Source organism: Taudactylus pleione, unplaced genomic scaffold (genome assembly GCF_031769625.1).
Source record: "Taudactylus pleione unplaced genomic scaffold, aTauple2 ptg000240l, whole genome shotgun sequence".
In the NCBI taxonomy this organism is placed as follows: Eukaryota; Metazoa; Chordata; class Amphibia; order Anura; family Myobatrachidae; genus Taudactylus; species Taudactylus pleione.
This window is the reverse complement of record NW_028284642.1, coordinates 228333-244144: the sequence shown is the minus strand read 5'-3', so window position 1 is coordinate 244144 and position 15812 is coordinate 228333. Positions and strand designations below refer to the sequence as shown.

Sequence of the window (15812 nt, the reverse complement as noted above, 5' to 3'; positions counted from 1 at the left end):
TGTGTATATAATATAATGTCACTGTGTATATAATATAATGCTGTCACTGTGTATATAATATAATGTCACTGTGTATATAATATAATGCTGTCACTGTGTATATAATATAATGTCACTGTGTATATAATATAATGCTGTCACTGTGTATATAATATAATGCTGTCACTGTGTATATAATATAATGTCACTGTGTATATAATATAATGTCACTGTGTATATAATATAATGCTGTCACTGTGTATATAATATAATGTCACTGTGTATATAATATAATGCTGTCACTGTGTATATAATATAATGCTGTCACTGTGTATATAATATAATGCTGTCACTGTGTATATAATATAATGTCACTGTGTATATAATATAATGCTGTCACTGTGTATATAATATAATGTCACTGTGTATATAATATAATGTCACTGTGTATGTAATATAATGATGTCACTGTGTATGTAATATAATGCTGTCACTGTGTATATAATATAATGTCACTGTGTATATAATATAATGTCACTGTGTATATAATATAATGATGTCACTGTGTATATAATATAATGCTGTCACTGTGTATATAATATAATGCTGTCACTGTGTATATAATATAATGATGTCACTGTGTATATAATATAATGATGTCACTGTGTATATAATATAATGATGTCACTGTGTATATAATATAATGATGTCACTGTGTATATAATATAATGCTGTCACTGTGTATATAATATAATGATGTCACTGTGTATATAATGTCACTGTGTATATAATATAATGTCACTGTATAATATAATGAATCATGAAGTCACTGTGTATATAATGATGTCACTGTGTATATAATATAATGCTGTCACTGTGTATATAATATAATGCTGTCACTGTGTATATAATATAATGATGTCACTGTGTATATAATATAATGATGTCACTGTGTATATAATATAATGCTGTCACTGTGTATATAATATAATGATGTCACTGTGTATATAATATAATGATGTCACTGTGTATATAATATAATGATGTCACTGTGTATATAATATAATGATGTCACTGTGTATATAATATAATGCTGTCACTGTGTATATAATATAATGTCACTGTGTATATAATATAATGCTGTCACTGTGTATATAATATAATGTCACTGTGTATATAATATAATGCTGTCACTGTGTATATAATATAATGATGTCACTGTGTATGTAATATAATGCTGTCACTGTGTATATAATATAATGTCACTGTGTATATAATATAATGCTGTCACTGTGTATGTAATATAATGCTGTCACTGTGTATATAATATAATGTCACTGTGTATATAATATAATGCTGTCACTGTGTATATAATATAATGTCACTGTGTATATAATATAATGCTGTCACTGTATAATATAATGAATCATGAAGTCACTGTGTATATAATATAATGTCACTGTGTATATAATATAATGTCACTGTATAATATAATGAATCATGAAGTCACTGTGTATATAATACTGTCATAGATGAAGGTTACAGCTCATCTATTGCCCACATTAGACATGGCCGCGGTCTATCTCTTCCTGCTTCCGCCAGGAGTGTGACAGCTTCCGGTCAGGTGCAGCGCCGGGAACATGCTGGTTGCCAGGTGCTGGCGGATAGTAACGGGGTGTCGGGGTCTCACTGGGGTGAGAGTGGGGCGGTCCTGTCACCCGTCACTAGGTGTGCCCCGATACACCCGGCTCACCCCAATACACAGAGCTCACTGCGCCCCAGCAACACCCCAGGGCGAGACGTGCCTGGGTAGCATCCAGTCCACCCACTACCAGCTCCTATACACCTGTAAGGTAGGTGCCTCCCCCCTCTGCCAGCTCCTATACACCTGTAAGGTAGGTGCCTCCCCCTCTGCCAGCTCCTATACACCTGTAAGGTAGGTGCCTCCCCCCTCTGCCAGCTCCTATACACCTGTAAGGTAGGTGCCTCCCCCTCTGCCAGCTCCTATACACCTGTAAGGTAGGTGCCTCCCCCCTCTGCCAGCTCCTATACACCTGTAAGGTAGGTGCCTCCCCCTCTGCCAGCTCCTATACACCTGTAAGGTAGGTGCCTCCCCCCTCTGCCAGCTCCTATACACCTGTAAGGTAGGTGCCTCCCCCCTCTGCCAGCTCCTATACACCTGTAAGGTAGGTGCCTCCCCCTCTGCCAGCTCCTATACACCTGTAAGGTAGGTGCCTCCCCCCTCTGCCAGCTCCTATACACCTGTAAGGTAGGTGCCTCCCCCTCTGCCAGCTCCTATACACCTGTAAGGTAGGTGCCTCCCCCCTCTGCCAGCTCCTATACACCTGTAAGGTAGGTGCCTCCCCCTCTGCCAGCTCCTATACACCTGTAAGGTAGGTGCCTCCCCCCTCTGCCAGCTCCTATACACCTGTAAGGTAGGTGCCTCCCCCTCTGCCAGCTCCTATACACCTGTAAGGTAGGTGCCTCCCCCCTCTGCCAGCTCCTATACACCTGTAAGGTAGGTGCCTCCCCCCTCTGCCAGCTCCTATACACCTGTAAGGTAGGTGCCTCCCCCTCTGCCAGCTCCTATACACCTGTAAGGTAGGTGCCTCCCCCTCTGCCAGCTCCTATACACCTGTAAGGTAGGTGCCTCCCCCTCTGCCAGCTCCTATACACCTGTAAGGTAGGTGCCTCCCCCTCTGCCAGCTCCTATACACCTGTAAGGTAGGTGCCTCCCCCCTCTGCCAGCTCCTATACACCTGTAAGGTAGGTGCCTCCCCCCTCTGCCAGCTCCTATACACCTGTAAGGTAGGTGCCTCCCCCTCTGCCAGCTCCTATACACCTGTAAGGTAGGTGCCTCCCCCTCTGCCAGCTCCTATACACCTGTAAGGTAGGTGCCTCCCCCCTCTGCCAGCTCCTATACACCTGTAAGGTAGGTGCCTCCCCCTCTGCCAGCTCCTATACACCTGTAAGGTAGGTGCCTCCCCCCTCTGCCAGCTCCTATACACCTGTAAGGTAGGTGCCTCCCCCCTCTGCCAGCTCCTATACACCTGTAAGGTAGGTGCCTCCCCCTCTGCCAGCTCCTATACACCTGTAAGGTAGGTGCCTCCCCCTCTGCCAGCTCCTATACACCTGTAAGGTAGGTGCCTCCCCCCTCTGCCAGCTCCTATACACCTGTAAGGTAGGTGCCTCCCCCCTCTGCCAGCTCCTATACACCTGTAAGGTAGGTGCCTCCCCCTCTGCCAGCTCCTATACACCTGTAAGGTAGGTGCCTCCCCCCTCTGCCAGCTCCTATACACCTGTAAGGTAGGTGCCTCCCCCCTCTGCCAGCTCCTATACACCTGTAAGGTAGGTGCCTCCCCCCTCTGCCAGCTCCTATACACCTGTAAGGTAGGTGCCTCCCCCTCTGCCAGCTCCTATACTCCTGTAAGGTAGGTGCCTCCCAGCTCCTATACTCCTGTAAGGTAGGTGCCTCCCAGCTCCTATACACCTGTAAGGTAGGTGCCTCCCAGCTCCTATACACCTGTAAGGTAGGTGCCTCCCCCCTCTCCCAGCTCCTATACACCTGTAAGGTAGGTGCCTCCCAGCTCCTATACACCTGTAAGGTAGGTGCCGCCCAGCTCCTATACACCTGTAAGGTAGGTGCCGCCCAGCTCCTATACACCTGTAAGGTAGGTGCCTCCCAGCTCCTATACACCTGTAAGGTAGGTGCCTCCCAGCTCCTATACACCTGTAAGGTAGGTGCCTCCCCCCTCTGCCAGCTCCTATACACCTGTAAGGTAGGTGCCTCCCCCTCTGCCAGCTCCTATACACCTGTAAGGTAGGTGCCTCCCCCCTCTGCCAGCTCCTATACACCTGTAAGGTAGGTGCCTCCCCCCTCTGCCAGCTCCTATACACCTGTAAGGTAGGTGCCTCCCCCCTCTGCCAGCTCCTATACACCTGTAAGGTAGGTGCCTCCCCCCTCTGCCAGCTCCTATACACCTGTAAGGTAGGTGCCTCCCCCCTCTGCCAGCTCCTATACACCTGTAAGGTAGGTGCCTCCCCCTCTGCCAGCACTTATACACCTGTAAGGTAGGTGCCTCCCCCTCTGCCAGCTCCTATACTCCTGTAAGGTAGGTGCCTCCCAGCTCCTATACACCTGTAAGGTAGGTGCCTCCCCCTCTGCCAGCTCTTATACACCTGTAAGGTAAGTGCCGCCCAGCTCCTATACTCCTGTAAGGTAGGTGCCTCCCAGCTCCTATACACCTGTAAGGTAGGTGCCTCCCAGCTCCTATACACCTGTAAGGTAGGTGCCTCCCCCCTCTCCCAGCTCCTATACACCTGTAAGGTAGGTGCCGCCCAGCTCCTATACACCTGTAAGGTAGGTGCCGCCCAGCTCCTATACACCTGTAAGGTAGGTGCCGCCCAGCTCCTATACACCTGTAAGGTAGGTGCCTCCCAGCTCCTATACACCTGTAAGGTAGGTGCCGCCCAGCTCCTATACACCTGTAAGGTAGGTGCCTCCCCCTCTCCCAGCTCCTATACACCTGTAAGGTAGGTGCCTCCCCCTCTGCCAGCTCCTATACACCTGTAAGGTAAGTGTCGCCCAGCTCCTATACACCTGTAAAGTAGGTGCCTCCCCCCCTCTGCCAGCTCCTATACACCTGTAAGGTAGGTGCCTCCCCCCTCTCCCAGCTCCTATACACCTGTAAGGTAGGTGCCTCCCCCTCTGCCAGCTCCTATACACCTGTAAGGTAAGTGTCGCCCAGCTCCTATACACCTGTAAGGTAGGTGCCTCCCCCCTCTTCCAGCTCCTATACACCTGTAAGGTAGGTGCCTCCCCCTCTGCCAGCTCCTATACACCTGTAAGGTAGGTGCCTCCCCCTCTGCCAGCTCCTATACACCTGTAAGGTAAGTGTCGCCCAGCTCCTATACACCTGTAAGGTAAGTGTCGCCCAGCTCCTATACACCTGTAAGGTAGGTGCCTGTTTATGGAGGGAAATCTTTCATGTTTAGTGTAGAATGAGTAATGTTACAGATTAATATAAGCGACATCTGATAATTTCTCGGTCACTTCTATGGGGAGCGAGGAAAAGTCAGCAGATATATTGGTCGCATAATCCCTCAGCCCGAGCGTCCCGGCGGCCCCCATACACAGTCATTCTCCCCCCATGGAAAGGGCGATGTGGAAGCATTCTGGTGTATAAAGAGGAATAGAAGTGGTGATTACAGCTTATTCTAGTTTATTTTTTTTTAGGTTTGTGAAACAAGATCCACTAAGAAGATTTCAAAAATAGCGTATCATAGCGGCGTGGTTATAGTCACGTGTCCCGGCTGCCGGAACCACCACATCATCGCAGATAACCTGGGCTGGTTCTCTGACCTGGAGGGGAAACGGTAGGTTGGAACAAAATGCTGTTTATTTTATTTAGTTTTAAGATGAATTGTTTCTGAATCTAAGTATGAGCTTTGCCAAACGCACACAATTCAGTGTATAGTGGATTTCATTGTGGTAATATAAAATGAGAGCATTAATGGCAAAGGGTAAATTAGCTGAACGTTCTCAGAGTGTTATAGCCTGAGGTCTGCAATGTACGTGGTGATTACGGTCATTTGTCAGGGTCTTGTCACTGACCTGTAAAACCGCTACTGGCTGTATCCTCCTAGTTAGCTGGAGTTCCTGTCTATGGCGCTGTCATGCCGCATAGCGATAGCACCAGGTGAGGACTGACTGCTGTGCAAGACTCTTATAGAAGAGACCCAGGACCTGCTCAATAACACAGAAATTGTGCCATAGTAACTAATCCCATTACACAACCATACAGCCAACAAACATGCGCTCAGGGGTTTAACCCTGGTACAGTAATTACACAACTCCCTAATAATAAATATGTACCCTATCACCCGAATAACTGCAATGTGCGCACTCCCCCCTAATCACTTATTCTGTGCATGTCACTGATTATATGTTACATACATGTTACATAGCTTACATGCTGCCATACAGCATTGTGCATAGTGAGAGCCAAAGGGAGCAGCTGTCCTTATTTTATGGGTGGGCGTCCTAAACGAATGACCTAGAGCTGATTGCACAGTAATAATAATAAATTGGACCAATCACAGTGCGTTGGCTCAGTGTGATAGGTCCAGGTCTAGCCTATTGGCTGTCTGTGTGATGGGTCCATGTCTAGCCTATTGGCTCTCGGTGTGATAGGTCCAGGTCTAGCCTATTGGCTGTTGCGGGTCCATGTCTAGCCTATTGGCTGTCGGTGTGATAGGTCCAGGTCTAGCCTATTGGCTCTCGGTGTGATAGGTCCAGGTCTAGCCTATTGGCTCAGTGTGATCGGTCCATGTCTAGCCTATTGGCTCTCGGTGTGATAGGTCCATGTGTAGCCTATTGGCTCTCGGTGTGATAGGTCCATGTGTAGCCTATTGGCTCTCGGTGTGATAGGTCCATGTGTAGCCTATTGGCTCTCGGTGTGATAGGTCCAGGTCTAGCCTATTGGCTCTCGGTGTGATAGGTCCAGGTCTAGCCTATTGGCTCTCTGTGTGATAGGTCCAGGTCTAGCCTATTGGCTCTCTGTGTGATAGGTCCAGGTCTAGCCTATTGGCTCTCGGTGTGATAGGTCCAGGTCTAGCCTATTGGCTCTCGGTGTGATAGGTCCAGGTCTAGCCTATTGGCTCTCGGTGTGATAGGTCCAGGTCTAGCCTATTGGCTCTCGGTGTGATAGGTCCAGGTCTAGCCTATTGGCTCTCGGTGTGATAGGTCCAGGTCTAGCCTATTGGCGGTCGCGGGTCCATGTCTAGCCTATTGGCTGTCGCTGTGATGGGTCCATGTCTAGCCTATTGGCTGTCGCTGTGATGGGTCCAGGACTAGCCTATTGGCTCTCGGTGTGATAGGTCCAGGTCTAGCCTATTGGCTGTCGCGGGTCCATGTCTAGCCTATTGGCTGTCGCTGTGATAGGTCCAGGTCTAGCCTATTGGCTGTCGCTGTGATAGGTCCAGGTCTAGCCTATTGGCTCTCGGTGTGATAGGTCCAGGTCTAGCCTATTGGCTCTCGGTGTGATAGGTCCAGGTCTAGCCTATTGGCTCTCGGTGTGATAGGTCCAGGTCTAGCCTATTGGCTCTCGGTGTGATAGGTCCAGGTCTAGCCTATTGGCTCTCGGTGTGATAGGTCCAGGTCTAGCCTATTGGCTCTCGGTGTGATAGGTCCAGGTCTAGCCTATTGGCTCTCGGTGTGATAGGTCCAGGTCTAGCCTATTGGCTCTCGGTGGGAGCATGGGGAATGGATTCTCTAGGTCTGCACTGGGGCCGAGACGCCGCATATATTAATGAATGATGGATTGGGGTATATTGGGTGGGAGACGGTAAGCATGTACAGTCACATAAACCATAGCCTATGCCCATCCTCTGACATGTCGGGCGTCTCACGGCATTGCCAGTTGCTATTTATTTTTCTCTGTGTCCCATATATTGGTAGAATAAAATATATTACACGCTGTAAGTGTCTAAGGCGCTTCAGGGAACATTACTGTGAACTTTGTGTCGTCGTCGTTTATATGACCAATATTTATATGTTGTGCTGAAGGAATATTGAAGAAATCTTAGCGGCCAAAGGGGAGACGGTTCATCGTGTTGTGGGCGAGGAGGCCCTGGAGCTGCTGCTGGAGAACAGGCTGGAAGGCGACGGCTCATGTCAACTGGAAGAGAAGGACAAAATGGCGTCCCCCGCAGGCCCTGGGGAAAAGCCTGTCACGTGATGATACCATGGCGCTATAAAAGGACTGAGCAGGGGACGGGAGGCTCTGATAAAGACTGTATAGCCCAGTGTGTGATGGACAGCCCCCCCCCTTACCTGTACACAGTAGCCGATAGTCCCCTTTCCTGTACACAGTAGCCCAGCGTTTGATGGACAGCCCCCCTTACCTGTACACAGTGAATGCAGCATGTTATTGCCTTATTAGTCCCTATATAAGACCTGGCCCTGTCACGGTGGCAGAATGCATAGGCCGCTCTCATACAGGATTTCTCTGCATTATGTGCGGGTGAGGTAACTGCTTGTATGGGGAAATGTGATTAGAGAACAGGACATGTTCTCAGTCCTTTATTACCCTTCTCTGCAGATCTTAGTGACCTTAATCCGGATAATAATGAGCTGTGGGAACCTGCAGGAAAGGGTTTTATCTGTTTCTGCAGAATTATTTTATTCCTGTATCTACCTGTAATGTTATATATGCTCTATGTACTATATTATACACCCCCTGCACTACGGGACCCCATTTTACACCATTCTCTAATTACCCCCAGTTTCCGGGGGGAGGTGGATTTATCTGGTTCATTATTATATCATCAGAATTATATTTGTGATCACATTTCATGGTTTTATTGGATTCCCTGTATAAACATTACTCATGTTTTCCATGTTTGAGAAATAAACTGGCTGTGAGTGTTGTTGGGTGTTTCCCGCCTCACATGACCCCAAACCAATGAAACCTGCAGCGGCCACTTCACCTTTTTGTCACATTTTATTTTCGTACATCTTAGAATCAAAATCAAATAATTATGTAATGACCATAACTGATGACCTTAATATTTCCCTTTTACTACTCGCGTGGAAGCTGCAGTCACGGGTGTGAGTGTATTTGGGGTTCTCACCAGCTTTGTACATGTGGACGCTGCAGTCACGGGCGTGATTGCATTTGGGGTTCTCACCGGATTTGTACATGTGGACGCTGCAGTCACGGGTGTGAGTGTATTTGGGGTTGTCGCCGGCGTTGTACATGTGGACGCTGCAGTCACGGGTGTGAGTGTATTTGGGGTTCTCACCGGATTTGTACATGTGGACGCTGCAGTCACGGGTGTGAGTGTATTTGGGGTTGTCGCCGGCGTTGTACATGTGGACGCTGCAGTCACGGCTGTGAGTGTATTTGGGGTTCTCACCGGATTTGTACATGTGGACGCTGCAGTCACGGGTGTGAGTGTATTTGGGGTTCTCACCGGCTTTGTACATGGGGACGCTGCAGTCACGGACGTGAGTGTATTTGTCTCTCACCGGCTTTGTACATGGGGACGCTGCAGTCACGGGTGTGAGTGTATTTGGGGTTGTCGCCGGCTTTGTACATGTGGACGCTGCAGTCACGGGTGTGAGTGTATTTGGGGTTCTCACCGGCTTTGTACATTGGGACGCTGCAGTCACGGATGTGAGTGTATTTGTCTCTCACCGGCTTTGTACATGGGGACGCTGCAGTCACGGGTGTGAGTGTATTTGGGGTTCTCACCGGCTTTGTACATGTGGACGCTGCAGTCACGGGTGTGAGTGTATTCGGGGTTCTCGCCGGCGTTGTACATCTGGACGCTGCAGTTACTGTGCGGCTCTATTGCTGGAGCTCTGTCAGGGTGGGTGGGGAGCAGCAATTGTCCAATCATTCCATTGATTCTTGGTGGCACTGAGCTCTGGTGATTATTACTGTATGTCCTGCTGGTGTATAAATCTGCTGATACTCTGTCTATGGAATGGTTACTGTATGTCTCCATCTTCAGCCAGATCCTGAAACAGAATTATCCTGCTAGCGTTACCCTTCCCCACCATGATTCACTGTAGGGACCGTATTCCCGGTGTTCTATGCAGTGTTCCCATCAGACCATTGGATCTTTCTCCACTTGGTGTATGGGTCTCCCTCATTCTGCAATATCTATCATGCGGTGTTATTTATGCCACCCTCCCATATAGTGCCGATACGTGAAGAACCCAGACTACTATTGATACATAGCCGGTTTATTAATTTCCTCCACGGAATTGTGTAATCCGCTCAGCGTTGCTATAGACCTTCATACCACGTGGCCTCTTGTATAGACACCGTTGTACCTTGCTGTACCTTGGGTGATATTGTCACCTCACTTGTATACTTTCCTGTAATTAGGTTTGACTAAGTTATTTATAATTTTTTGTAAGTAACTGTGATGCCCAAAGCAGCAGACAATGGGGAACAGAGCGTACAAAGAAAAAGATGGTATGGAGGGCCCTGCTCGTTAGTGCTTATAATCTAGTGGACAAAGGGATAGGTGGGAAAAGAGAATCACTGTGTGGGTAAGGGGGGGATGGAGAGGGGACATTGGGACAGTAGTGAAGATGCCCCTGTGTGGGTGAGGGGGGGATGGAGAGGGGACATTGGGACAGTAGTGGGGATGCCCCTGTGTGGGTAAGGGGATGGAGAGGGGACATTGGGACCGTAGTGAGGATGCACCTGTGTGGGTGAGGGGTGGATGGAGAGGGGACATTGGGACAGTAGTGAAGATGCCCCTGTGTGGGTGAGGGGGGGATGGAGAGGGGACATTGGGACAGTAGTGGGGATGCCCCTGTGTGGGTAAGGGGATGGAGAGGGAACATTGGGACCGTAGTGAGGATGCACCTGTGTGGGTGAGGGGTGGATGGAGAGGGGACATTGGGACAGTAGTGAAGATGCCCCTGTGTGGGTGAGGGGGGGATGGAGAGGGGACATTGGGACAGTAGTGAGGATGCACCTGTGTGGGTGAGGGGGGATGGAGAGGGGACATTGGGATAGTAGTGGGGATGCACCTGTGTGGGTGAGGGGGGGATGGAGAGGGGACATTGGGACAGTAGTGAGGATGCACCTGTGTGGGTAAGGGGGGATGGAAAGGGGACATTGGGACAGTAGTGGGGATGTCCCTGTGTGGGTGAGGGGGGATGGAGAGGGGACATTGGGACAGTAGTGAGGATGCACCTGTGTGTGTAAGAGGGGGATGGAGAGGGGACATTGGGACAGTAGTGGGGATGTCCCTGTGTGGGTGAGGGGGGGATGGAGAGGGGACATTGGGACAGTAGTGAGGATGCACCTGTGTGGGTGAGGGGGGGATGGAGAGGGGACATTGGGACAGTAGTGAGGATGCACCTGTGTGGGTGAGGGGGGATGGAGAGGGGACATTGGGACAGTAGTGAGGATGCACCTGTGTGGGTGAGGGGGGGATGGAGAGGGGACATTGGGACAGTAGTGAGGATGTCCCTGTGTGGGTGAGGGGGGATGGAGAGGGGACATTGGGACAGTAGTGAGGATGCACCTGTGTGGGTGAGGGGGGGATGGAGAGGGGACATTGGGACAGTAGTGGGGATGCACCTGTGAGGGTGAGGGGGGGATGGAGAGGGGACATTGGGACAGTAGTGGGGATGTCCCTGTGTGGGTAAGGGGGGATGGAGAGGGGACATTGGGACAGTAGTGGGGATGTCCCTGTGTGGGTGAGGGGGGATGGAGAGGGGACATTGGGACAGTAGTGGGGATGTCCCTGTGTGTGTAAGAGGGGGATGGAGAGGGGACATTGGGACAGTAGTGGGGATGCCCCTGTGTGTGTAAGAGGGGGATGGAGAGGGGACATTGGGACAGTAGTGAGGATGCACCTGTGTGGGTGAGGGGGGGATGGAGAGGGGACATTGGGACAGTAGTGAGGATGTCCCTGTGTGTAAGAGGGGGATGGAGAGGGGACATTGGGACAGTAGTGGGGATGCACCTGTGTGGGTGAGGGGGGATGGAGAGGGGACATTGGGACAGTAGTGAGGATGCACCTGTGTGGGTGAGGGGGGGATGGAGAGGGGACATTGGGACAGTAGTGGGGATGCACCTGTGAGGGTGAGGGGGGGATGGAGAGGGGACATTGGGACAGTAGTGGGGATGTCCCTGTGTGGGTAAGGGGGGATGGAGAGGGGACATTGGGACAGTAGTGGGGATGTCCCTGTGTGGGTGAGGGGGGATGGAGAGGGGACATTGGGACAGTAGTGGGGATGTCCCTGTGTGTGTAAGAGGGGGATGGAGAGGGGACATTGGGACAGTAGTGGGGATGCCCCTGTGTGTGTAAGAGGGGGATGGAGAGGGGACATTGGGACAGTAGTGAGGATGCACCTGTGTGGGTGAGGGGGGGATGGAGAGGGGACATTGGGACAGTAGTGAGGATGCACCTGTGTGGGTGAGGGGGGGATGGAGAGGGGACATTGGGACAGTAGTGGGGATGCACCTGTGAGGGTGAGGGGGGGATGGAGAGGGGACATTGGGACAGTAGTGGGGATGCACCTGTGTGGGTGAGGGGGGATGGAGAGGGGACATTGGGACAGTAGTGAGGATGCACCTGTGTGTGTAAGAGAGGGATGGAGAGGGGACATTGGGACAGTAGTGAGGATGCACCTGTGTGGGTGAGGGGGGATGGAGAGGGGACATTGGGACAGTAGTGGGGATGCCCCTGTGTGTGTAAGAGAGGGATGGAGAGGGGACATTGGGACAGTAGTGAGGATGCACCTGTGTGGGTGAGGGGGGATGGAGAGGGGACATTGGGACAGTAGTGGGGATGTCCCTGTGTGGGTAAGAGGGGGATGGAGAGGGGACATTGGGACAGTAGTGGGGATGCCCCTGTGTGGGTAAGGGGGGATGGAGAGGGGACATTGGGACAGTAGTGAGGATGCACCTGTGTGGGTGAGGGGGATGGATAGGGGACATTGGGACAGTAGTGGGGATATCCCTGTGTGGGTAAGAGGGGAATGGAGAGGGGACATTGGGACAGTAGTGGGGATGCCCCTGTGTGGGTAAGGGGGGATGGAGAGGGGACATTGGGACAGTAGTGGGGATGCCCCTGTGTGTGTAAGAGAGGGATGGAGAGGGGACATTGGGACAGTAGTGAGGATGCACCTGTGTGGGTGAGGGGGGATGGAGAGGGGACATTGGGACAGTAGTGGGGATGCCCCTGTGTGTGTAAGAGAGGGATGGAGAGGGGACATTGGGACAGTAGTGGGGATGTCCCTGTGTGGGTGAGGGGGATGGAAAGGGGACATTGGGACAGTAGTGGGGATGTCCCTGTGTGGGTGAGGGGGATGGAAAGGGGACATTGGGACAGTAGTGGGGATATCCCTGTGTGGGTAAGAGGGGAATGGAGAGGGGACATTGGGACAGTAGTGGGGATGCCCCTGTGTGGGTAAGGGGGGATGGAGAGGGGACATTGGGACAGTAGTGGGGATGCCCCTGTGTGTGTAAGAGAGGGATGGAGAGGGGACATTGGGACAGTAGTGAGGATGCACCTGTGTGGGTGAGGGGGGATGGAGAGGGGACATTGGGACAGTAGTGGGGATGCCCCTGTGTGTGTAAGAGAGGGATGGAGAGGGGACATTGGGACAGTAGTGGGGATGTCCCTGTGTGGGTGAGGGGGATGGAAAGGGGACATTGGGACAGTAGTGGGGATGTCCCTGTGTGGGTAAGAGAGGAAGATCGGTTTTCCCATTACGTGTAGAACATATTATAAGTGGATAGACATGAGGGAAATGCCAGATAGGAGAGAGTTGCAATAGACAAGACGGGAGATGATGTGAGAATGGATACTGTTTTTTTGGGGGGGGGGTTTTTAACTCTGTTTATTGAAGAAAAGAGCATTACAAGTTATACAAAACTTTTTGGGAAAAAAAAAAGCTTTTTTTTATATACCAATTGTAGGAAGGAAGAACATGGGGGGGAGAGAAACAATAATAAAGGGACAGGGAGAATCAGGAGAGGACGTCAGTATTACATATATACAGCGCAATACACAGAACCAGAGGTCTCTCATTTCTACATTGCAGATACTGAACGTTAATCAGACTGGGGAAGTAAGGACCTACCGGATGGGGCTTGATGAGTAGTATAATAATCCTACCAGAGGCTTCATTTTATAAAAGGGGAAGAGGTTTATGTGGAGTACTTAAAACCCAGGGTTTCCCTAACATAGCTATGTTGAATATTGTAGAGATCTGGTCTCTTCCGATATTGGGCTATTGTCACCCTTCTGGCTATGAGAATGTGGAAAATGACACATTGGGTAATATTGGGTAATAGGTGGACCAGGTCTCTTCCGATATTGGGCTCATGCCGTCCTTGTGGCTATGAGAATGTGGAAAATGACATATTGGGTAAGAGGTGGACCAGGTCTCTTCCGATATTGGGCTCATGCCGTCCTTGTGGCTATGAGAATGTGGAAAATGACATATTGGGTAAGAGGTGGACCAGGTCTCTTCCGATATTGGGCTCATGCCGTCCTTGTGGCTATGGGAATGTGGAAAATGACATATTGGGTAAGAGGTGGACCAGGTCTCTTCCGATATTGTATATTTGGTAGTTTAGAATATCTGCGCACGTTATGAAATATGAGAGTATGTTATAAGTAGCAGCTTCCTCTGCTGGTAAATAATGAAGACGTGTTACTGGCGCATACGTATGAAGAATGAGGACAGTGGAAGGGGATAGCAAAAGGAAAAAGTCTAACCTAATGTAGTATCAAATTGTTGAATATAAAACGGTATTTATAAAAGAAAAGGCCAAATAAGTCCTTTACATATATAATCATATATAGAATAGTTCACATCTAATAGTCTGGATACGCAGGACTATATCCAACAATTTAAAACAATTCCGCAATGGTATAGCCTGTGGAAAGGCAACATATATTTTTAACAAGACTCGCTGTAACCCAGCAGGTGATCACAATATATTTGCACTTAATCAGTGCATACTGTCTAGTCCAGAAATCTGTTCCTCCTGTTGAAATAACTGTGGTGAAATCAAATGGGAATCTGTATGAAATACCGCCGGCTGTTCGATTCCCGGCAGCAGCAGCCCGACACTGGAACAGATCCCGGCAGCGGCAGCCCGACAGCGCTGGAAATCCCGATCATCCCTAGGTAAGTATTAACTAACCTAACCTGCCCCCCTAACCCTCCCTTAGGGGTGCCTAACCCTAACCTCCCCCCCAAGTGCCTAAACCTAACCCTCAACCTTCCCCGCTGCCTAAACTTAAGTCCCCCTGAGGGGGGGGGGGGGGGGGGTGTAACCGTAACCTCTCCTCGGGGGTGCCTAACCCTCCCTCCCCCTAGCCTAACCCTAAGTCCCCCCCGGGAGCCCTAAACCTAATTAAACCTAACCCTCCCCACCCCCACGGCTGTCCGCTCGCGGCACCCCGCATACCTTCAATCGGGATGCCGGTCTCCCGGCGTTGAGGAAATGAGACGCCGGACATTTCACCCTCGCCAGGATATGACAGTCGGGAAGCCATTTGTAGGTAAAATGTCAACCGGCTTCCCGATTGCATCCCAACCAGATGTGGTCTCCCGGTTTGGAATATTACACTGATCTGGCTGTAGTAGTGCTGGTCACACCTAGGTCTGTGCCTGGCTGTAGTAGTGCTGGTCACACCTGTGTCTGTGTCTGGCTGTAGTAGTGCTGGTCACACCTGTGTCTGTGTCTGGCTGTAGTAGTGCTGGTCACACCTGTGTCTGTGTCTGGCTGTAGTAGTGCTGGTCACACCTAGGTCTGTCTGTAGTAGTGCTGGTCACACCTGTGTCTGTGCCTGGCTGTAGTAGTGCTGGTCACACCTAGGTCTGTCTGTAGTAGTGCTGGTCACACCTGTGTCTGTGCCTGGCTGTAGTAGTGCTGGTCACACCTAGGTCTGTCTGTAGTAGTGCTGGTCACACCTGTGTCTGTGCCTGGCTGTAGTAGTGCTGGTCACACCTGTGTCTGTGCCTGGCTGTAGTAGTGCTGGTCACACCTGTGTCTGTGTCTGGCTGTAGTAGTGCTGGTCACACCTGTGTCTGTGTCTGGCTGTAGTAGTGCTGGTCACACCTGTGTCTGTGTCTGGCTGTAGTAGTGCTGGTCACACCTAGGTCTGTGCCTGGCTGTAGTAGTGCTGGTCACACCTGTGTCTGTGTCTGGCTGTAGTAGTGCTGGTCACACCTGTGTCTGTGTCTGGCTGTAGTAGTGCTGGTCACACCTAGGTCTGTGCCTGGCTGTAGTAGTGCTGGTCACACCTGTGTCTGTGCCTGGCTGTAGTAGTGCTGG

General features: G+C 50.4%; 1 protein-coding gene across 1 annotated transcript; it reads left to right on the top strand.

The window, feature by feature from the left end:
• Positions 1–1541: 1541 nt before the first annotated feature.
• On the top strand, positions 1542–8450 carry DNLZ (DNL-type zinc finger). Its single transcript, XM_088479546.1, has 3 exons — positions 1542–1832; positions 5216–5355; positions 7547–8450. The coding sequence occupies exons 1-3, from the start codon at positions 1620–1622 to the stop codon at positions 7716–7718; spliced, it is 525 nt and encodes a 174-aa protein (XP_088335672.1). The 5' UTR covers positions 1542–1619; the 3' UTR covers positions 7719–8450.
• Positions 8451–15812: the final 7362 nt, after the last annotated feature.